Source organism: Carettochelys insculpta, chromosome 1 (genome assembly GCF_033958435.1).
Source record: "Carettochelys insculpta isolate YL-2023 chromosome 1, ASM3395843v1, whole genome shotgun sequence".
NCBI lineage: Eukaryota > Metazoa > Chordata > Testudines > Carettochelyidae > Carettochelys > Carettochelys insculpta.
In genome coordinates, this window is record NC_134137.1 from 175,395,494 (window position 1) to 175,419,849 (window position 24,356).

Here is a 24,356-nt window from a genome sequence, read left to right on the forward strand (position 1 = left end):
CAGCGTGAAGTCAGAACCAGGCATCAGGCCTCTGGTACAACCTTAAAACTTTATCTAAGTGTTTACCGTGTGTTGTAAAAGCAGGCAATTAAGGGCATAACAGCTGGGGAGAAGATTTCTTCACGGGGTGGGGGGAGGGATGCAGTTCACCCCTTCACTGAACAGGGCATCAGCATCAGCTTTATGCATCATTCCAGTCCTCAGGACCAAGGCTTCCCTGGTATGTGGGTTTTGTGCCAGTTCTCTTCAGAGAGCTGAATTTCATCCATGCTGCTTTAATCCCTTCTTCATGATGAGGAACAGGATTAAAAAAAAAAAAAAGAAAAGAAGTAATTGAATTAAAAGTAACTTTGAGTGATTTTATTACAACAGGCACCAGCTGGGAACCTTCCCTTCATGGGAGAGTACAGGGTCATTGCTGCCTATAGTGCTCCAGCTAGAGCGCTCAGGAGACAACTGCTGCCATAAACGTGCCATTAGGGTTACAAGACAATGGGACAGAGGATTTTTTATTTTGCACTCATCAATACACTGTATTCTTCCATTGGGAGATTGTCAGAACACACAAGAGGCAACTGGGCACCCAACTCCTGCTGATTTTCAAATGGAATTAGGCACCAAGCTGTCCTTCATATCTTTGAAACTCTTCCACTTTAAGGAACAAGAAAAGCATGACAAGACAATTCAGTACTGACTGTTCAGGAGGGTGGGCAGCAGGCAGGAGGGGTTGCTGGTGTAGAGTCTTCTTGAAGTAATTTACTTTCAAAAGAAAAAAAAAATCACCTGTAGTCTACAAAGACAATTACGGTGGTAATTTAACCCAACAGAGCCTATAACTTCATGATCATTCCTGCATGCTTTGTTGTGGTTGTTATTCATGGCTATTTGTTGTTATGGAGTTAGATCATAAGGGACTTGAAACCAACCATGAAAGGTGAAATAATGGCCTAGGTAAGGAGCTTCCTAAGAAACAAAATATCAGAATTTATAGCTCTGAAAATATGACCACAGCCATAGATCTGGGCACAACTGTCTCAGAAGAGAGGGGCCAGAGGGAAGACAAACTCATGAGAGGATATTTGTGGGCTAGAAAATGTGGACGACTGAGTGAGTGCCAGGGTAGCAGCACACATTGACAATCTGGCAAGGAAACACACCAACAGGGAAAGGTTGCTGTGATCAGGACAGCCTCTTTTTTCCAAAGACAGGTGGGAGCTGAGCTGGCAGAGGGAGACTAACAAAAGATGGCAAGGAAATGTACAGCTATACCAAGCAAAGGCATATAGTGTTTTTATTAGTTTTACCTTTTGTTCTACATTTTGTACCTTTGGCAGAAGGAATAAGTAGAGTTTTGATCCAAAGTCACTGTTCGAATTATTTTAATCAATTCTCTGGTCACCGGTCCACCAGTGTAAGGGCAGATGGGTGCTAAAAGCAGACGGGCCTGTTGCCTTAACATAGCTGGGGAAACAGGCGGATCTTTAGCCCAGACTAGAAGTTTCCCAGTGTGAAGTGCAAGAACCCAGGCCTGTCATGCAAGAGGGGCAAAGGAGTCTTAATATGCATTTTGCTCTGCACTTAGTATCGTTAAATCAATGCTTCGGTGGACACACAGATGTGTTTATTTAAACTACTGTACAATTGAAATCACATTCACTTCAAAGGCCAGTTCAGATACAAACACGTACACAGGGATCTTCATTGGAGTTTTCAGTACTGAAGTTCTTTACCTCCTACTACAGTTTCGGTGCATCGCTCTGTTTATCTACTGAGTGCTGTTAGTGTAATTGGCAGATTACAAACATGGAGGAAGACACAGTCCCTGCCTCCAAGGAGCGTACAATTTAAAATTAGACATAGACAAAACTGTTAGAACATATAAAGCTAAGCCTGAGATCTTGTCAGCTGGAATTAAGATGACCCACTTTAATAAAAGACCAGAATACCAAATATATATACATTTATAATATAGGGCAGAGTGGTGTCTAGTGCAAAAGGCAATGATGGGTTGTTTGTGGGAGAAGAGATGGTTTTATTTTCTCTGGTGCTGCATCTACTTGTGCTTCCTGAGGAGGAAAAAAAGGCATATAAATAAATAAAATTAGCATTGACACAGGACTTCACATGCAAAGTACTGGGCAGCATTAAGGCATATCAATCCCTGAGCAGTGAAGGAATTCAGTGCTGGGATGGGGCAGACTGGAAGGTAGGAAGGTTTGCCCTTCAACCCTCACTAAGCCATGCTGACACTGGGCCTCCTGCCTGGCACCCATAAATCTGTGCAGTTGTGGAGATGGAGCCCAGATATTGAAGTCAGCAGGGATTCCATTAACTTCAGTGGGCTTTGGATCAGTTTCTGGATGTACTGCAGAGAAGGACAGAACCTGCCCTACCAGAGGCACAATCTGTGAAAAATGCTGAGTTTCCCATTCCCTAAACAAGAGTTTTCTCAGTTAGGAGCTGATGTGGCCCTCAGTCAACCTGTCTTCTTAAGACAAAAGAAAACAAAGAAAACATGGAAAATTAAATGCAAAACCCTACTTTGATGTAACACTAAATTAACACTCAGATGTCTGGTCATGGAAGCCTTAAGAGACTCTTTCCTCTCTCATCTAGCACGTGTACGTCAAGAATAATCCCTTGATGTCAGTAGAGCTGCAGTGATGAAGAATGGAGGAAACTTGCTCACATCATACATTATCATGTTCAATTATGTATTAGCTTATACTGCTGTGTTGATATCTTAATACAGAATGAGCCACTTCCTGGTGTTACATATGCATTCAGAAATGCGGGTATGATTCCCTTAGGAGATGCCTGGATATTTCTGAAGGAAAAGCTGAACCCCACATGCGCCATGGGGGTTGTTACAGATAATCTTAACCTTTACATTATTATTATTATTATTATTATTATTATTATTATTATTATTATTAAAACTTTGAATAGAACTAATTATCATTTTAGAAACCATTCATATATTCCATGTATGCAGGAAGGAAAGGACGTTCAGCATACTGGTGAATAGCACTCTAGTATGCAGCTACTGTAAAATAGCTCTAGTTATAGTGGGTGACACAAGTCTCTCAGGTTACTATGACTTTGATCCATTGGCATAATATCAATGTGGGGAAAAACTGGAGAAGGAGAGAGAGACAGAGAGAGAGTGAGAGTGTGGGAGGGTGGATGGGCTGAAAAAAAGGGATGAGATTGTCTCTGGGTTCAGCTGGTTATCAGCCAAGTTCGAGCAGTGATAATGTCACATCTCCATGGAATCAAACATATTCACTGTCTAGTTAGGTCCCCTTTACAGCTACATATGGTTGAGGCCATGGCAAGGGGTGAAAAAGGTAATTGTTAGGTCCTGAAATACTGAGTATGGAAATCCCCAAGACCCTTTCTACATTTTCTTTAGAGATAAGGAGGGTGGTTATGTAGTAACAGAGAGGAAGCCATGCTAATGGTTACGTGTAAGAGCTTCCTTCTATTGCAAAACTAAATACAAAAACAGTCATCGGCTGAAGTTAAAGGGGCACTGGCCCCTCAAAATCTAGACAAACTAGGCTTTAAAAAGTAATTTCACACACCACCCATGCCTTTGACACCTCCTGATGTTATTTTGATTGTACAAGTGATTCTTCCTGTTTAAATAAATATATTTCCCTCACCTTTGGCTGTGTAGAAGATTCACCAACAACAGGAAAAATGAATGACTACATATATGCAGGAGTGCATAGTAAATTGCCTACATGCAGAGTGCTGTCAAATGTATAAAGTAAACAAACAGAAAAAAAACTTTCTTTTGACGTAATCTCAATTCTAATCACTTTAGGTGACGCAACAATATTAAGTGAAATTTCAGTCAGGAGAGGGATTTTTCAAGTATATGATGTTTCTTTAAGCTTGTTTTAAAAACTAAGGCAAGTTGTCTTCATAATTACCTGAAAAAACTTTTGAAGAAAAAAAGACACGAAAAATACTAAGATTCTTCCTCCTCCTCTTCCTCTTCTTCCTTGTTTAGAAAAAGGAAATACAAAAGCAGTCACGAGAGTTGAAAGAAAAATGAGCAGACTTGAAATACAGACCGCTAAATTTGCAACTGCGTTATGTTTCTAGCAGATGTAACATGCAGTAGTGTATAAAACAAAAATAGCACAGATACATTTCATGTAGATTTTCTTTCAAAAACACATGCAGTGACTAGTCGTATGGTGTTAACGGGCAAGCTTTGGAGGTATAAGTCCCTTTTTGCAGAACATTTGAGGGAAAAGACACCTCTAAGCTGTAAAGAGACACTCAAGATTAGATTTTGGATATATATATTATATACAAATATGGTAAGTATCTGACATTTAAATGTGACCTTGTTCTACAGAAGTGAGAAAGTCAACATGCATACCTCAGGAACTAGGCTGCTGAAAACCTGAAGTCATTCTGAACCAAATAATAATCCTGTGTTTCCATTTCTACCATGTTCTTTGCTTTTTGATACATAGGATGAATTTCAGAAGTGAAAAAAAAAACAAAAAAAACCTTTCTGACTGAGGAATTTCAGCCAGCCAAAGAAGCCATCATCTGAAAGATGCCAGTTACATACCAGAGAGGGTACAGATGATGACTATGTCTACAGTGTAATAGAAGACCCATGGCATAGGTGCAGCTGGCTTGGGTCAGCTGACTTAAGTTCACCTGTTTCAGGCTGGAGGGCTATAAAATTGCCAAGTAGACTTTCAGGGTCAAACTCTAGCCCGGGCTCTAAGACCCCCACAAAGAGGGATAGTCTGTAAGCTGGGACTCTAACTCAAATCCAACTGTCTGCGCTGCAACTTTATAGCTCTGAAGCCCAAGCCAGCTGCCCTGGGCTCTGAGGTTCAGATCTTTAGATTTTTTTAATCACAGTGCAAACATTCCCACTGTTTGCTCTGTCTTCCTCTGCAGAGCAAGAGAAGCTATAGAAGCGAGCTCTATTCTGAAAATGGATAAAAATGGTATTGTAATATTTTGTGTTTATTGTCCTTCAGTGCTTTCTGGATTAACTCTGCTTCCTTCGGGTCCTTTTAGCATTGTGAAGAAAACATTTAAAGACTGAACTATGAGACTTCAGTTAGATGATCTGATAATATGTGAGGCATAACAGAACTCAGTTCTCTCTCCTGGAACTATATTGACTCTGCAGTGCTAACCAAGGCAATAACAATTATCTCAGTCAGCAAAGTTCATGGTTGCAGTTAAATGCACATGTTGGAGGAGACCAGCTGAATATACAGGTGCCAGTTTAACATAGTTGCATTAAGGGAGCATTCCTGCAGAATGAGATTTTATATAGTTTAAGATGAGCTGCCCCTTAGATTAACTGAACTGGAAAACCCCCAATCAATGGAACTTCATATGGCAACTTTGGAAGTATTTCTGGTCTATCCATAGGAAGGATTTCTTGGTCCAGTAGTCTTAAAAATAATCCAGGAAGGCTCACAAACAACTACTGTAACATCTTTCCACTTTTGTTTATTGGATCTGAAATTCAAACCATTACTTTTATAACATCACATGTAGATGTATATTTAAAAAAAAAGTCTATACAGCATAGCTGTGATGTATGACTATTCAGGAAAGTGCAGGAACAGCACCTAGGGAGATGTCTAAAACATGGCAACAGATGCAGATTTCTTGTGCCTTCTCTAAGAGAGTGTTGCTTTTCTCAAATTTAGGTATGAGAACCACAGCAAAACAGTGTTAACTCATCAGAGGCCCTGGCTGATGTAAGAAGTGACTATAGAAAAGTTAGAGTATCCCTGATAATGGGTGGTTTGTAGGTCTGCGTGCCACAGCTATGACTGTAGCCATGTATAGATAATAAATCTGTAATAGAACAGAGTAATGGGGACACATTTAGAATTTATTGGCTTTTTTCCAATATGAATCAGCAAGTAACTCCCAAGAGTAATTAATCTTATTGAGAATATTAGGAAAAGATTAGGGCATAGACCTGCAAACACCACTGGGACTATTCACAGGTGTAGACTTACTCATGTGTATAAGGGTTTGATAGGTAAGGCTCTAAGTATCCTGGGTAAGGAAAATGTTATCGTGTATGGGCAACAACTCTTCTACTATGACAGTTCTTAGTGATTCAAGACATTTACAAAACACAATCAAGATAGTTTAAAATGAATTAATTTCAAAGGAAATGGGAGTCTTGGGAACCCTCAGCAAATTGTATTCAAGACTTTGAAAGAAAGGTTCTCTTCATGTAGTTTCTAATTATCAAGGTCAATGGTCAACTTGTGAGATCATGGCACGAACAACAATTGTCCCTAACAAGACTCTGTTATCAGTATTTTACATTTAAAAGTGGGTAGCCAGCAAAGAGATTTGTGAATTTGTTAACTTCTGTTGGAGAATAAGCGAGAACTGCATGAATTCACACACTGTTCACGAAAATCTAGTGTCTGAACATTCTACTATGCCTCTATCACTGGTGCTCTTCCTCCTTTTCCTACACAAAGGCTACGTCTACACGAGCCCCAAACTTCGAAATGGCCACGCAAATGGCCATTTCGAAGTTTACTAATGAAGTGCTGAAATGCACATTCAGCGCTTCATTAGCATGCGGGCGGCAGCGGCGCTTCAAAATTGACGCGGCTCACCACCGCGCGTCTCGTCCAGACGGGGCTCCTTTTCGAAAGGACCCCGGCAACTTTGAAGTCCCCTTATTCCCATCAGCTCATGGGAATAAGGGGACTTCGAAGTAGGCAGGGTCCTTTCGAAAAGGAGCCCCGTCTGGACGAGACGCGTGGCGGCAATCCGCGGCAATTTCGAAGCGCCGCTGCCGCCCGCATGCTAATGAAGCGCTGAATATGCATTTCAGCGCTTCATTAGTAAACTTCGAAATGGCCATTTGCGTGGCCATTTCGAAGTTTGGGGCTCGTGTAGCCACGGCCAAAAAGAGCTATGGAAAAAAGATTTTTAAAGGGATAGAGGGAAAACAGTGAGATTAAAACCCATTTAAATTAAAGCAATTATGTGGAATTCTGAACTATATTTTGAAGTACTATTCCCTTTGGGATCACACCCAAAGAACACTTACACTGCAGTTCTACTTTGAAAAGTGACTACAAAATTATTATAAAAAAATTCCCATAACATTTGTCTCTCAACTGCCAGTCAATTCCTCTCAGTTTACAAGCAAAGTACTGCTGTTTTTTCTCCTAATTTTCCACCCTGCAAAACTGTAATGGAATTAAGGGTCACAATAGTCCCTATCTAGCTTGTATAATAACAAAGGGACAAATGCTGTATTTAAAATTTAGTTAGCAAGTCTTTGGATGAACAGAATCCAGCTCACTCTCCCACAGATTCAGATATGTTGGCTTTGCAATGCCCACAGAAGCAAAAAGTGATACAAAATGGGTTTAGACAGTAAAGTGAGCACAAGTGATTGAAAAAAACTTTTAAGATAAACACTATTTAATTTAAAAGGGTACCTTGCTTACTGAGACAAGGGGACTAAGCCTATCAAGAAGTAGAGGCCTGAAGGGGTAGGGAGAGATGGGATAGGAGAGCACAGAAGGTGTGATTAGTTGCTATGTGTATGGCTGTATCTAGATGGGCAGCTCCTGTCGACAAAACTGAGCTTTTGTCAACAAAATTCGCCAAGCATCTACATGGCTAAAGCATTCTGTCAAGACTCTGATGGCAAAACTCAGCTGTTCCTCCAGCAGTGTTATCCCTGTTCCCAATCTTGTATAATGCCTCTGTTGACAGTGTTTTGTCGACAGAGCGCCTGTGTAGATACTTCTGTCGACAGAAAGGGCTTCCGGTTTCCCAGGCAGCCCTGTTTGCAGAGCTTACAGTCAGCCATTCTATCGAGACCGAGCTGGGCAGTCTGGCTGCTCTCAGTTGACAGAGTGGCTTGCTCTTTCGATCTGCTTTTATGTGTAGATGCTATCTGTCAACAGAGATACTGCTGAGGTTTCTCTGTCAACAGCAACCTCTGTCAACACAGGCTGCCCGAGTAGGTGTGGCCTACGTGTATAGTGAGCTATGAGGGAAAAGTGAGGCAAGTTGCATGTGGCCTGCGGAATTGTTTGAGAAAGAGCAAGTACCTATGCTAGGACACATTTTAAAAAAACACGTTTCTAAAGTAGCTTGCCCCAACTTCATTGGCTGGCCAAACAGTGTTAGAGACTGGTTTGGTTGGGACAGCATTCAGATAAGATTCTATATTTTAGCCTAAATCTCTAAGATCAGATGTCAAAATTCAGCAAGACAAACAGCTTAGCAGCTGGTGACCCCAGTCAAGAACAGGGCTAGATGTTGCACAAAACACATGTAATGGCACAGTCCTTGCCCCAAATACCTTGCAATGCAAAAGGATAACAAATGGCTAAAAGGTAGGGGAAAATAATACAACATAAATGGGCAGGGCAATGGTAGGTCTTCTTCATTTCATGCAATGTAAAAACTAGGGGTTAGAAAGCGGTACCAGAAAAGAGAGGGAAAGGCTGATGTAGAAGGAGCGACAGGAGAAAGGAGGAAAGAAAGAGGTGGAAGAATATCGAGGAGAGAGGTAACACTTGGGTCAGACCCATGAGTAGAGCAGCATTCAGAGCCTACAGAAGTCAAAGGTTCCTTATGACAAGCAGAAGGCCACATACATGAAGGTTGCAGCTACCTGGATGAATTTCACAGAGCAGGAGTTTTCCTTCCCCTGTTGTTCCTGGCCACATGAGTGAGTGAGTGAGAGGTGGAGCTGTTGAGGACCAGTGGCTCACTAACTCACCCTCATTGGCCTTGGCAAGTTGAGGGCTTTTGAGGCCCAGTATCCTGCAGCAGTTTCCAGAAGAGATTAGGTGGGAAGAGCTGGCAGGCCCTACATTTGCCCTCATTTGCTGCTGGTTCCCAGTCCTGATGTTGTAGTTTTCATTGTGATAAGGCCTTCCAGAATCTGGAACCCTCCCATAGGACTCCGTAATTGAAATAGAGTCACAGATTATTGTATTATCCACCATATATCACTTGGCAGAGATCAAGTATCTTTAACTAGCCAGGATTTCATTAGAATTTTTCTCTAATGATCACCAGCCCACTTAAACAGGGTGGATTATATTCTGTACTGTGGCTTCTTTTTTAAATTGATGAAACAAAACAATTAATGGAACCAAAATGTCAATTGTGGGTTAATAACTGTATATTTATGCATGAAACATAAAACTACAGCAGTCTCACTGTCCTGTTTTGGTTCGAATGTTCAGAAGTCGGTCAGCATGGTAAACTGAAACTCCCACTGGGTCCTGACTATAGTTTTGAAGATGCAATCACATGGTTGCAAATTACAGTGGTCGGGGATGGAAAGGTCACCCTTTCAGGACATGAGATGGTTTCTAAATTAACTTTAACCAGTCAGGAAAAAGACCATTGCGTGGACAACTCAGGGCAAAACCTCTGATCAACAGCCATATATGGTCAAATAAGCAAACAAGACGGGTTGGTCAGTAAAATAATAGAGAATAATACTGAAAGTAGCGTAATACCCTTTTGTATTTTGATACTACCTGCTCAGTTTTAAAACTAACATCTACCTATCAATGTACTTTTGCGGCCTCCATCAACATAATACTGGAGTATCTGACACCCTTTAGAGATGGACCCCCTAGGAGCTAGCAGAAGTTCATGAGTTTGATGGGATTTGATGTCTTGTTCAAAAGTTGTTTGGGCAGTATTTTCTTTGTTTTGTACCCTGTGACAAGACCTGCCCCTCACCAGTCCTACAAGGGTTAAAAACAACCTGCATTGGCTGAGTGGTAGGCAGCCACAGGTGTGGCTGAAGATAATTTGGCTGAGTGGTAGGCAGCTACAGGTGTGGCTGCAAATAAGTAAGTCACATCTGATTCTGATAAAAGGAAAGCTGCAGACCAAGGAAAGAGAGTTCACTGCAGGGAGCCTGAGAGGGAAGGCTGGCTGGCTGGCTGGCTGGCTGGCTTCTTGGAGTTTGTCTCCTCTAGGCCAGTGCTTGATGCCTCAGCACTCAATTCCACAGCAGCTGATTTACTGCATCTGCTTAGATGCGATAAATCAATCTCTGAGTGCACTCCTATCGACACCAGCACTCCACCAGGATGAGAAGAATAGCTGGTGTTGACGGGAGAGCAGCCTCCACTGACCTTACCACACATAAGATGTCATGGTGAGTGTGTAGACTATGGCTATGCTATTTGTGCAGCTAAGTCATGTAGACTAGATTGATGGTGGGTAGGTAGTGTAGACAAGGCCTTGGAGGGCTGCACAGCTGTACCAGGAACAACCTTGCTAAGTCTGGCAGGCTGGAGGCCCTAGGAGGACAGAGCCTGGGGTGGGATTGAGAACCAGAAGTGCAGGTGAAGGGGCCCAAGAAGTAGGTGGTGGTGGAGTTGGGGGAAGGGCAGTGAGAGACTGCCACTGAAGAATCCCTGGGTTGGGGCCTGGAGTAGTAGGTAGGCTTACCTCCCTTCCACTTGCCAGTGGTGAAGGTGGCCAGGGTAGACTGAAGTCTGCCTCTGGTGTAAGAGGCTAGACTGAGTACTGCAGTGAGCTCACTTAAGTGAGTTACAAGACAGTGGGTAGCTGCTTTCCAGGGAGAGGAGAGTGGCAATAATGGTAGGGCTCAGCTGGAGGACTGTGCCCCAAGGTGGATGCTACAGATCGCGACTGGACAGGGAGCAGCACAGAAGTGACAGCAGCATGACACTATTAGTAGAAGGCACCCTGGGGAGCTGATGGACCTAATTCCCAGTACAAGCAGCAGGAGGTGCTGTGGCAGTGGCTCAAACCCTGTGACCTACCCTGGAAAGGAACATTTGAACAGTGCTGGAGTCTGGTGGGTGAACTATGCTCAGAGAACTCATAAGAAAAAATCAGGTCATGCCATAACCATAAAAAGATCACTTCACACTCATTATTTCCCCTAATACCTAGCTGTTCTACTGGCCAAAAGACAATGTTTTCCACCTGAAACGGAAACCTTTCTTGGAAGAAATGAAGATCTGCAAGTTGGTGGTTATATGGAAAGAGCATTGCATTATGTCATTACAAAGCCTCTCATACTCAGCTGCTTCATACATTTTAAGACTTAACAACTTGTTCCAGCATTCTGTTCTCATTTGAAAAACATTAGACTAGAATGCCAGCCAGAGCAGCAAGTAACTCAATCCAGCCAACGGATGGTCTACAGTCTTACCCAGGGCTTCCCCAAAGGGTTGAGGAAAGAGGTATTAAATGGCTTCCATGTACAGGCTGAAAGTAAGTAAAGATTGGAAAATGAACAGATGAACTTGAGGGTGAAATTCAACCCTGTACCACAAGCTAGCATAAGGACTAGGCACCACCTAAGTCCCACTAAAGTCCTATTTTTGGGATTTAAACAAAACTTTAATGGATGCCTAGCCCTTATGCATGTAGGTGCACCTGATCCTCAATGATTTAGAATAAGTGAAGAGTAGGAAGAAGCTTTCAGAGACAGGTACATCCTTTAGGAAAACCTAGACGGAAAAAAAAGGTTGTCTTCATCTGTAGGGTTTGTTGCTGGTGAAGAGGGGAAACATCTGTGATTGCCATTCAAAGAAGACATGCTCAGTTCAGCAGAGTGTTTCTGCTACTTTCTGACCAACACACGCTACACAAGAGTCTGTATATAGAAGCAGCAGCAGCAGATCCACCTATTCAGAAGAAATGTCCATCAGAAAGACATGCCCCAACTCAACAACTACAGTCAAGCAGAATAGGTGGTGGAAGAGGAAAGGAAGATAGGTAGAATATAATTTTCCTGTCTCCATACACATAGGCAATCTGAACCATTCTCTTAAGGGAATTGGGCCAGGCAAGTAACTTGAAATACCTAACCATGGAGGGAGAAGTTCATTTCTTCTACAAACACACCTAACCATCTCCCCCATTTTGGGCCTGCAGCATATTCTAAGGCAGCTCTCCTGCTGGCTGTTGCTGTAGCAGATCTCTGAGGAATAGCTGTATAGTTTCCAGCACATTTCTATCCACTGGTACCTCTCTGAAGTTAGCAAATTAGAGCAGGACCTGAATGGTGTCTCTTACAAATATTATTATTCCACTGGGCTTTGCTAAAATTTAAATGATTTATTCTGGCCCTGGGGTACATTGCTGGATTTGTCATTCACTGAATCTGTCTGGTGGGCAATCATGCCCTGCCAACTCACACTGTAACATAGGCAGAAAAGAACAATGGAAGTGCTTTCTCCATTTATCTCTGTGCTTCATACCTTATTATCTGTCATAACAAGCAGCTGGCCAGTGGGTGCTGCAGGAGACAGGAGCCCCTTGTTTATTTTTTGGCCTTACACAAGGCTAGTGAATGTTTTACAGTCTGCTGTGGTCTGTTTTTCAACTCAAACACCCGTTTCTTTCTCTCATTCTTCTTCCCTGGGATGTCATTGACTGGTCAGGACCAGCTCGTACACCCTCCTTCCCTCCAGACCATAGATGAAGTGTGATTCCCCAAAAAACAACTCCTCGACAGTCAAGAGAGAGATGCCATCCAATAAGAATATAAGAACTGCCTCTTGGTCAGACCAAAGGTTCATCTAGCCCAGTATCTTGTCTTCCAACAGTGAACAGTGTCCTGTGCCCCAGAGGGAATGAACAGAACAGGTAATCATCAAGTGATCCATTCCCTGTCACTCATTCCCAGCTTCTGGCAAACAGAGGCTCGGACACCATCCCTGGCATCCTGGCTGATTGCCATTAATGGACCTGTCCTCCAGGAATGTATCTGTGTCTTTTTTGAGCACTGTTACAGTCTTGGCCTTCACAACATCCTTTGGCACAGAGTTATTGGCGCATCACTGGAAGTTTAAGGCTAAGCATTTACCAGAGAAAATGAGAAGCTTTGCTGAGGGAGCATGTCTGCAATTTTGGTTTCACTAATCAGAATCAGAATCATAGGGCTGGAAGGGACCTCAGGAGGTCATCTAGTCCAGCCCCCTGCTTCAAGCAGGATCAACCCCCACTAAGTCATCCCAGCCAGGACCTTGATGATGTAGCTTTTCTGCATGGCTCCTACAGGGGTTTCAGGTGTGGGATGTGCTACTAAGGGAGTTCCCAGAGTCTCATAGAGTCATATATTAAACATATGATAGACTCGACTGTAAAGAAAGTAGAAGTAATGCAATGCATAAGACAGAGTCTGTAATGAAATAAATACTACTGGGAACTGTGTAATTATGGGAGACTTTAACTTCCTAGCTATAGCTTAGAGGACTACTAATGCTACTAATAACACCAGGGCCCAGATTTTCCTGGATGTGATAACTGACAGATTTTTTTCATCAAATAATTGCTTAAACAACAAGAGGTGACACCATTTTAGATTTAGTATTGGTGAGCAGCGAGGACCTCATAGAAAAGCTGATTGTAGTGGACAATCTTGATTTTAATGATCCTGAGTTAATTCAGTTTAAAATAGATGGAAGGATTAAAAAAACTAGATCTGCAGCTAGGGTTCCCTGAATTTAAAAAAAAAAAAAAAAAAAAGCCTAATTTTAATAAACTAAGGGAATTGGTTAGGGAAGTGGACTGGATCAAAGAACTCAAGGATCCGAATGTGGAGGAGGCTTTGAATTTATTTTAATTCAAAGTTGCCAAAGGTATCTGAAGCCTGAATCCCAAGCAAGGGGGAAAATTCATAGGGAAGGGTTGCATACCAAACTGGATGAGCGAGCATCTCAAACAGCAAGAAGTCTTGTGGCACCTTATAGACTAACAAATATTTTGGAGCGTAAGCTTTCATGGGCGAAGACCCGCTTCATCAGATGCATGAGTGGGGATCTCAAACAGGTGATTAAGAGAAAGCAGAAGGCCCACAAGCAGTGGAAGATGGAAGAGATCAGCAAGGAAAGCCACCTCTTGGTGGTCAGAAAATGCAGAGATAAAATGAGAACTGGAAAAAGCCAAGAGGAGATAGACCTTGCAAAGGGAACTAAAGCCAATAGTAAAAGATTCTATAGGCATGTAAGTAAGAAAACAAGGAAAGAAAACATGGGACTACTAAATGCTGAGGGTGGGGTGGAGATTACAGATTATCAAGAAATAGCCCAAAACTTAAATACTTTGTCTCGTTTTTCTAAAGAAGCTAATGAAGACATAAGGGCAAGGATTCCTGACCTATGGGTCAGGACCCAAACACGGGTCACGATTAGATTTGTTAAGGGTCGCCAGCATCAGCAGCTATCTCTATCACTAGGGAAGTAATTATGCATTATAAAGACAGTCTCTCTACCTTTGATATTTGTAGCCATCCCAGGCAAGCCACTGAACAGACTCTTGCAGTAATTTTCACCCCACTCCTCCCTTCCCCCTCTGCTCCCCTTCTGTTCTATGTAACTGATTTGTCAGTTTTCATTTTTTGTTTGTATCTCCCTCCAGCCCCTGAGTGTGACTTACCCAGCCCCTCAGCCCCAAAATGACTCCCACGCAGCCCGAGTGTGACCCACCCAGACCCTGACTGTGACCCCCCAGCCCCCAAACCCCAGACCTTGAGTGTGACCCCTGGCCTTTCCAGACTGGCTACGTCTACACGTGAAGCCTACATCGAAGTAGCCTATTTTGATGTGGCGACATCGAAATAGGCTATTTCGATGAATAACGTCTACACGTCCTCCAGGGCTGGCAACGTCGATGTTCAACATCGACGTTGCGCAGCACCACATCGAAATAGGCGCTGCGAGGGAACGTCTACACGCCAAAGTAGCACACATCGAAATAAGGGTGCCAGACACAGCTGCAGACAGGGTCACAGGGCGGACTCAACAGCAAGCCGCTCCCTTAAAGGGCCCCTCCCAGACACAGTTGCACTAAACAACACAAGATACACAGAGCTGACAACTGGTTGCAGACCCTGTGCATGCAGCATGGATCCCCAGCTGCAGCAGCAGCAGCCAGAAGCCCTGGGCTAAGGGCTGCTACACACGGTGACCATACAGCCCCGCAGGGGCTGGAGAGAGAGCGTCTCTCAACCCCTCAGCTGATGGCTGCCATGGCGGACCCCGCTATTTCGAAGTTGTGGGACGCGCAACGACTACACAGTCCCTACTTCGACGTTGAACGTCAAAGTAGGGCGCTATTCCCATCCCCTCATGGGGTTAGCGGCTTCGACGTCTCGCCGCCTAACGTCGATGTTAACATCGAAATAGCGCCCAACACGTGTAGCCGTGACGGGCGCTATTTCGAAGTTAGTGCCGCTACTTCAAAGTAGCGTGCACGTGTAGACACAGCTACTGTGAGCATGACCCTTCCAGCCCCCGCAGCCCAAGTGTGACTCCCCCAGCTCCTGAGTGTGACCCTCAGGCCCCCAACCCCTGAGTGTGGCCCCCCAGCCGCTGCAGCATCTGAGGGTGGCATTTATACTGGGGGAGGAGTTTGCACATGAGGGTCTTTACCCCACCACAACTCAGATCAACTATGAGAATAAAATAATAATTAACTACCATAAACATAGTGTTTTTATTTTAGCACTGTGTTATTTCTATGAAATAACTACTATGAATATATAAACTTGAGGGGGCGCAATTTTATACTCTTGCCTCAGGTGCAAAATTAGCTAGTTATGGCACCCTCCCCCCCACCCCCATTTTAGAATTGCCTGAATCTCCCTGAATTGTCAAAATGGGTCCCTGCCTGGAAAAGGCTGGGAACTGCTGCCTTAGGGGCAGTGATAATGTAGCTAATGAGAACAAGGATATGGAGGTAGAAATCACCATGTCAGAAGTGGAAGTGGCACATGCAATTGGAAGCCCAATAATAAGAATTTTTAATGACTCTGTGAACTCAAGGGTTGTACCCTATATTTGGAGAATTGCTAATATAGGTCTTATTTTAAAGAAAGAGGGGAAAGGATCCAGCAGATTACAGGCCTGTTTGTTTGACCTCAGCTGTATGCAAGTCTTAGAACAAATTATGAAAAAAACTTCGAAGGGACATAAAGGTGAATGGTAATTGGGATAAAATACAGTGTGGTTTTAGAAAAAGCAGCTCATTCCAGACCAACCTGATCTTTGAGAAGATAACTGATTTTTCAGACAAAGGAAATCTACCTATTGATCTAATCTACCTGGATTCCATAAGGCATTCGATACGGCTCTACATGGGTAATCATTAGTTAAATTGAAGAAGATGGGGATTAATATGAAAACTGCAAGATGAATAAGGAAATGGTTAAAGAGGAAACTACAACAGGTCATAGTGAAAGATGAATTGTCCAACTGGTGGGCAATTCTAGTGCAGTTCCTCAGAGATCAATCTTGGGCGCAATCTTATTTAACATTTTTGATACTTATCTTTGCACAAAACATGGGAGTGTGCTAATAAAATTTGAGGACAAGGTTGGAACACACAGCCAATATGGAGGACTGGAATATCTGGATGACCTTGGAATAACAGAAACAAGATGAAATTTAATAGTGCAAAGTGCAAAGTCATCCATTTAGGGACTAATTGTTGCTATAAGCTGGGGACTTATCTGTTGGAAACAACAGCAAAGGGGAAAGACCTGGGTGATTGGCTGGTCCCAGGATGACTGTGAGCCATCAATGGGATGCAGCTAAGAAAAAAGCTAATGCAGACCTAGGATGCATCAGGCGAGGTATTTCCATTAGAGACAGAGAAGTATTAATAACTTTAAACAAGGCACTGGTGAAATCTCGTCTGGAAAAGTGTGTGCAGTTCTGCTCTCCCATGTTTAAGAATGATTAATTCAAACTGGAACGGGTGCACAGAAAGGCTACCATGTTTTCCATCCCTCACATTAGCCTATCTTACTAGAGGAGCCTCTCAGAGTTTGGCTTATTTATCCCAAGCAGAAGAAATCTGAGGGGAAATATGATGGCTGTCTGTAAATGCATCAGAGGAATAAATACCAGGGAGGGAGAGGAGTGGTTTAAGTTGTGTCTATGCGAATACAAGAAAGCATGGATATAAACTGCCCATCAGTAAGCTGAGGCTTCAAATTAGGTGAAAGTTACTAACCAACATAGGTGTGAAGTTCTGGAATGGCCTTCTAAGGAGAACAATGAATACAAAACTCTAACTGGTTTCAAGATTGAGCTTAATAAGTTTATGGAGGGAGTGATCTGACAGGACTGCCTACAATGTCATGTGGCCTATCAGTGATTGCCAATAGCAAAAACTGCTGGTGGCTGGTGAAGGGACACTGAAAGGAGAGAGCTCTGAGTTACTGCTGAGAATTCTCTCACAAGTATCTGCCTGCTGGGTCTTGCCCACATACTCAGAGAGTAACTGATCACCTTATTTGGAGTCAGAAAGGAAATTTCCCCCAAGTACCTGAGAGAATGGAAGAGGTTTGCCTTCCTCTTCACTTTGGGGCCGGGGTCATTTACAGGTTTAATTTAGTGGAAGTGGTAAATTCTCTGTAATCTGAAGTACTTAAATCATGACTTGAGGACTTCAGTAACTTAGCTAGAGGTTATGGGTCTGCTTCAGGAGTGAGTGGGTGAGGTTCTGTGGCCTGTAATATGCAGGAGGTCAGACGAGATGATCACGGGAGGGTCCCATCTGACCTTGAAGTCTGAGTCTGTAAGACTTGCTCCAAGGCAGTGCACTCAGAGTTGTACCAGCAATGCTTGTGCAACATTAAGAGCTCTCGTCTTATGGGGATAACAGGGTTCTACAAGCACCTCGGGTGCCTGAACCACTGATGGCAACAACTTTTTCTCTCTGGTATTAACAGTGTTTGACCTTCTAGTTTTCTGATTATTCTTCATACTAGTGTTTGGTTCTAGGTGAGCTTGAAAATGTGCATGTTTATAAATGGCAGGGGAAGCTGTTAACTAAAAGACAGCTCCTGTCAGTCAAGGTGCAGAGCAAAGCTTAACCTGTTTCCCGGGATTGTTTGTGAATTTGAAGATGTCACACAAACACCAGTTGTGGCCATAAGTGAGCTGCACCCTGAGATTCATGCTGAGGGGTTTAAAGTTTTATATGACAACATCTGGACTTAATGAATTTAGCCCAGATGTGGATTAAACTTCCAGAGAAGAAAAGAGAAAATTACCTGTTGTTCTTCTGACAGCACTTCAATAGAATTAGCGACAGCATCTACATTGTCTTCTGCGTGTGCCTCATTTTCTTCATTTTGTTCAGACTTTTCAGTCTCCTGACCACAAAAAGAAAGCACAGCAGAGAGAGCATAAAGCAGCTATGGGTGTGGGGGAGGGGGAACAATGGCTGTACACAACTGATTGCTTATGTGTTCTCTCAGAAACTCACTTGTTTAAAAGCATCAGGTAACCACTATACAGTTGCCCACATGTAGTCAGACACTGGGCTATCTGACTGATGCCTTTCCAGAGAAATGAGTAAGCAGTGAGTACAGAGTTCTTCATTTTTAGTGCTGATGCAAGTTTGTGAGCCATGCAAGACCACACTCACCTACACAGAAATAGTGGGTGTATCAGTGCACTCACTCCCTTTCAGACAGAAGGAGATTCTTTTGTAAATATTTGAATAGGCCCTTAAGAGCTGTCTGTTCATTTTGTGGAAAAAGAAAAAAAAACACTCATCTCTAGCTCTGCTGCTAGGCAAAAGGGCCACCGTCCTTCTGAATTTGATAGAACTATTCTAATTCTTAAAGTTAAGCATTTTGCATAAAGGGTTTATTGCTCTGGGTCTTGGGGTTTAGAACATGATAGATGATTAGAATGGATGAAAATGGACTTCTCAGGATGACAAAAATAGTCAGTTATTACTTCCACATCTTTGTGCTCTTCACCGGAAACTTCACCGTTTGGAAGGTTTGATGTCTCTTCTGCAGTTTTCACCTCCTGAATCAAGGAAAATGAACAACATTTGAGAACATAAGAACATTAAAACGGCCATATTGGGTCAAACCAAAGGTCCATCTAGCCCAGTATCTTGTCTGCCGACAGTAGCCAATGCCAGGTGCCCCGGAGAAGGTGAACTGAAGACAATGATCAAGCGATTTGTCTCCTGCCATCCATCTCCCGCCTTCGACAAAAGGCTAGGCACCATCCTTATCCCTTGCTAATAGCCATCTATGGACCTAACCTCCAAATATTTATCGAGCTCTTTTTTAAACTCTGTTAGAGTCCTGGCCTTCACAGCATCCTCTGGTAAGGAGTTCCACGGGTTGACTGTGCGCTGTGTGAAGAAAAACTTTCTTTTATTAGTTTTGAACCTGCTACCTATTAATTTCATTTGGTGTCCTCTACTTCTTATATTATGGGAACAAGTAAATAACTTTTCTGTATTCACTTTCTCCACACCATTCATGATTTTATATACCTCTATCATATCGCCCCTCAGTCTCCTCTTTTCTAGACTGAAAATTCCCAGTCTCTCTAGCCTCTCCTCATATGGGACCCGTTCCAAACCCTTAATCATTTTAGTTGCCCTTTTCTGAACCTGAATAAATCAACAGATCAAAGTTCTAGAGAGAGCAAGCTGGTAGTAAGGCAGAAAAAGTTTAAAGAACTCTACTAGCATGACTCATTTTGACAACTGATTCATTACCTCTTCATACTGATAGCCATTTGTTGGCTTAGTGTGCCTTTCATACTTCTGACTTTTGGCCATGAAAACTAATAAAGGAACTCTAGAATGAAAATGATACTCTTCATCATTTAAAAAAATCTACCACTATAAGAGGTTTTATAAATTTCTTGAAATTTTCTTGCAAAATATTGCACTTATCATTGTTTATATGACTGCTGTTTCTCTTGAGAGAAAGAGAGAGAGACACTTCCTGTAATGAATCGAAATTGAAAGACATAGTTCTTATTTGGCATAGACTTTTTAAAAAAAGCCTTGCCTTTAGATTTCTTATGTCTATCCTCGATGGCATTAATGACTTTTTGTAAATACTGAAAACATGCCCAAGAAATGAGAATACATTATGTATAAAAATATACCACAAACAAACTCACACTAACAGGACATAACTAAAATACAAACTTAAAGGAGTAAATAGGAGAATTAGACAGTTAGCACTATTTTATCACCAAGTATATATACACACAGCTTTGCTGAGAAGTTCCTGGGCAGAATTTGCTCTGAGTGATGTGTGAAAGAAACAGACTCAAACGTATGAACAATGAACATAGAAAAGTCATTCTGAAATAATGCTATTTGGAACCTAGTTATTACATGAACACTTGAAAGCATCCCAAATAGATTTTATTAATTTAAAATTAAGCAGCGCTCATGCCAACTTGTGAGTCTTTTCCTTGCCACTAAAAAACATTTATCAGTATCTTATACAGTCGCCTGAAGAGATCACATTTTCAATTTCACATTCAGAGATGCTTTGGAAGGAGAAGTTTCCATTTCCTAAAGCATATGCAGGGCTAAACCTCAAAATCAGAACAGCAAGCCCACAAAGGAATAAGGGCTGAGTAACACATACAGGTCCAGATCCTCATCTAGTATAAATCAGCATCACTCCATTGAATTCTTAAAACAACTGCAGAAAGGAATAGTCTAGCAGGGAGCTATCTGCTTTCTGGAGTTCTAAGAAATGTAACCTATGCTCTATTTTTCCTGAATAACTCTCAGTAAAGATAAACCCACTCTACAGGTTGACCATCTCTCATCCAGCATTCTTGGAACCTGACACGTGCCAGATGACAGAATTTGCTAGACCACAAGATGTCAAGATTTTCTAGCATATTACCAACACTTCCACTGCTTACTGAACTCTTAGAAGACATTTAGGAGTAAATTACAGCTAAATAACAGCACAGAACACTGAGAGCCTGGAGTGATGTCTGGAAACAAACTTTATGGGGCCATAGGGAACTTGGCCACACCCAGGTTAAGTGGTCATCCAGCTAACTAAAATCATGCCGGATTATGGAGTTTGCAAGATGAGAGAGTATCAGATTAGAGAAGCTCAACCTGTATCTCACCACAACAAATCATTCACTGTCAGCATTCTAATCTGGCTAACTACTCAGTAATACACTACTTACTAACTTATTTTAAGTAACAGTCTTCTCATTAACAGGATGCCTCTCTGATAACATTTGAGAAAAAGATCAAGTGATCAGACACACTACACACCTGAATAGACACAGCCTTGGGTTTTAGTCTGTCTTAAAAGAAATTTTTCCAGAAACAATTTTTTTCCTTCTTCTAAAAGTGGCTTCCCTTTATTAAAACAGTAACTTGGATAAGCAAGAAATAGAAATATTTTTAAAACCAGTAGCATGCTGAGGGACGAACTATTAAAAACCCCTCACCTAATCTACACCCACTACAAATTAATCTACCAATTAGGCATTACATTGTCTGTGCTTTTCTGATGGCTGGTCCCTTTTTCTTTGCTATATTTCACCTCATTATTTCTTGAGAACCCGTTTAGGCTTCAAGAAAGGGTGAAGGGGAGGTTGGTTGTTCACAAACTTCCTCAGCACTCTATTATTGTTGTATGCATGTTAACAGACACTGATAAAAACGTTGAAAACAGGAATGCTACTCCCATTCTGTAGGTGTAGTAGATGTAATAATTGTTTTGGAAGGCTAAAGATATAGCAGCAAATTGAATTATTACTGATATAAATCAATAAGTACATTTCAGAACTCTATCATGATGAGAGAGTGGAAAAGTTGAGTCCCTCTAAGAATGCAGATGGTCCACCTATACTCAAGGAAGAAGTAAGAAAAGCTTTGAAATGCATGAAAAGAGGAAAAGCGCCGGGTCCGGACAAACTCATGAGTGAAATGTTTGAAGCCTTAGAAGACTTTGGTATTGACACAATTACGAAACTCTTAAATGATATTTACAGTACAGGCACATCCCAGAAGACTTATCAAGATCTGTTTTTATTGCCTTGCCGAAGAAACCATGTGCAGCTGAATGTGAACAGCATAGGACAATCAGTCTCATGAGTCACATGACCAAAATTCTTTTGAAGATTTTTTTGAACTGAATTTGAAATCAAATACAGTCTGAGATCTCTGATGAACAATGTGGATTTGTGAAAGACAGAGCTAATGGTAATGCAATCTACATTTTAAGGTCATTAATCAAAAGAGCACTGGAAGTTCAAAAGGACATATATTTGTGCTTCAAAGACTATGAGAAAGCAGTCCACACAGTAAAACATGAAGAAATGATGAAACTACTGAAAGAACTGGATATAGATGGGAAGGATTTGAAAATAATTAAAAACATCTACTGGAAACAGACAGCAGCCATCAGGGCTGGAAAAAACCTTAGTAGATATGTGAAGATAAAACGAGGAGTGAGACAAGGTTGTGTACCTTCACCTGATCTCTTTTATTTGTAGGCTACGTTTACACTAGCCAAAAACTTCAAAATGGCCATGCAAATGGCCATTTCGAAGTTTACTAATGAAGCGCTGAAATACATATTCAGCGCCTCGTTAGCATGCGGGCGGCCACGGCACTTCGAAATTGACGCGGCTCGCCATCACGCAGCTCATCCAAATGGGGCTCCTTTTCGAAAGGAGCCTGGCTACTTCGAAGTCCCCTTATTCCTATGAGCAGATGGGAATAAGGGGACTTCAAAGTAGCCGGGGTGCTTTCGAAAAGGATCCCCATCTGGATGAGCCGCGCGGCGGCGAGCCGCATCAATTTTGCAGTGCTGCGGCCACCCGCATGCTAATGAGGCGCTGAATATGTATTTCAGCGCTTCATTAGTAAACTTCGAAATGGCCATTTGCGTGGCAATTTTGAAGTTTTTGGCTAGTGTAGACACGGCCGTAGAGTGAAAGAATAATGCGCAAAATAGGAGGTCTGCCAGGATTAAACGTTGGAGGATGTAACATCAACAACCTGAGGGATGCAGATGGTACTGCTTTCATAGCAGAAAGTAAAAAAGGTCTTCAGGAACTGGTTAACATTGTCAATAAAGAAAGCGAGCTGAAGGGACTCAAGCTGAACATCTTGAAGATGGAGGTAATGGTTATTATGAAGATGAAGATACTGCCAACATGTGAGGTACTAGCAAATAGAACAGTTCTTCATCAAGTGACTAAATTCAAATACTTAGGATCCTATATCACATCCAGCGTTAGGTGTTTAACTGCAGTGAAATGCAGAATCGCTCAAGCGAAAGCAGCATTGCAGAAAATGAGAAGCATTCTCACAAACTGATCTTACAATTGGAGGTTAGGAAAAGAGTGCTGCAATGTTATGTAGAACCAGTCATCATGTATGGATGTGACTCATGGCCTATCAGTAAACAAGTTGAGAAGTATGTTGAAGCCACAGAAATGTGTTTTGTAACAAGGATGTTGTGCATGTCATGGACGACCAAAAGGACGAATGAGTCTGTCTCAAATGAAGCCAATAGCAAAAGAACACTGTTAAACAGAATAAGAACAAGGCAGGCAAAATTTATAGGCCATATAATTAGAAGCGTGCACTTGAAAATTTAGTGACAACAGGAAAATATAATGGAAAGCGAGAGCAAGGAAGACAATGTGAGAAAATACTGGACAGTATCACTTCATGGTTGCATTGCCACAGTACTGTAGAGATGCTCCAGAGTACTCGTAATAGACAGGGGTGGAAGGCCATGATCACCTACGCTAATCAGCATGGCACGAATGAATGAATGAATTCGCCATTTTGCAATGCCATGTAGGGCCAACAAATCCACTGGAAATAATAATATACTCAGAACTTACTAAAAAAACATTATGAAGTTTAGCCTGATGCTGCAAAGACATGTTCATGCTTAACGATAAGCTCAAGAGCGGTCTCGGTTGATTTCAGTAGAGCTCCTCCTGTACTTAAAGGTTACATCTACACTAGCATTCCTCTTTCTAAAGAGGCATGCAAATGAGGGAAGTTAAATATGCAAATAAGGTACAGATTTACATATCTGGCACCTCATTTTCATATTCCTCTTTCAAAAGAAGAAAAGCAGTGTAGACAGGGCTCTTTCAGAAGTAATTCCCATCTTCAAAAGAACCCTTCTTCCTATTTTTTTAGGAAGAAGGGTTCTTTCGAAGCTTGGGTTTACTTTCAAAAGAGCCGCACCCACACTGGTTTTCTTCTTTCAACAGAAGCTCTTTTGAAAGATGACTCTGCAAATGAGGTGCCAGATATGTAAATCTGTGCCTCGTTTGCATATTTAACTTCCCTCATTTGCATGTCTCTTTAGAAAGAGGAACGCTAGTGTAGACACAGCCAAAGATAAGCACGCTTTTAAGTGTTTTTCTATATAGGGGCCTCCAAGTGCTGCAAAAATGTGCATCAATATTATTATAAGTATTATAGTAGCAGGTAGTGACCCAAATCATGGAGCAGAGCCCCACTGTTCTAGGCAATATATAAACACAGAACAA

General features: G+C 42.0%; 1 protein-coding gene across 1 annotated transcript in view; it reads right to left on the reverse strand.

The window, feature by feature from the left end:
- Positions 1–881: 881 nt before the first annotated feature.
- The window catches only part of SH3BGR (SH3 domain binding glutamate rich protein), a 53,000-nt gene continuing 29,525 nt past the window's right edge, over positions 882–24,356 (reverse strand). Inside the window, exons 4-7 of the mRNA XM_074995931.1 lie at positions 18,768–18,842; positions 18,074–18,175; positions 3,942–4,012; positions 882–2,066 (exon numbers count right to left, since the gene is read on the reverse strand). Coding sequence (XP_074852032.1) covers positions 3,980–4,012; positions 18,074–18,175; positions 18,768–18,842 — 210 coding nt within the window. The 3' untranslated portion in view covers positions 882–2,066; positions 3,942–3,979. The remainder of the gene's footprint in view (positions 2,067–3,941; positions 4,013–18,073; positions 18,176–18,767; positions 18,843–24,356) is intronic.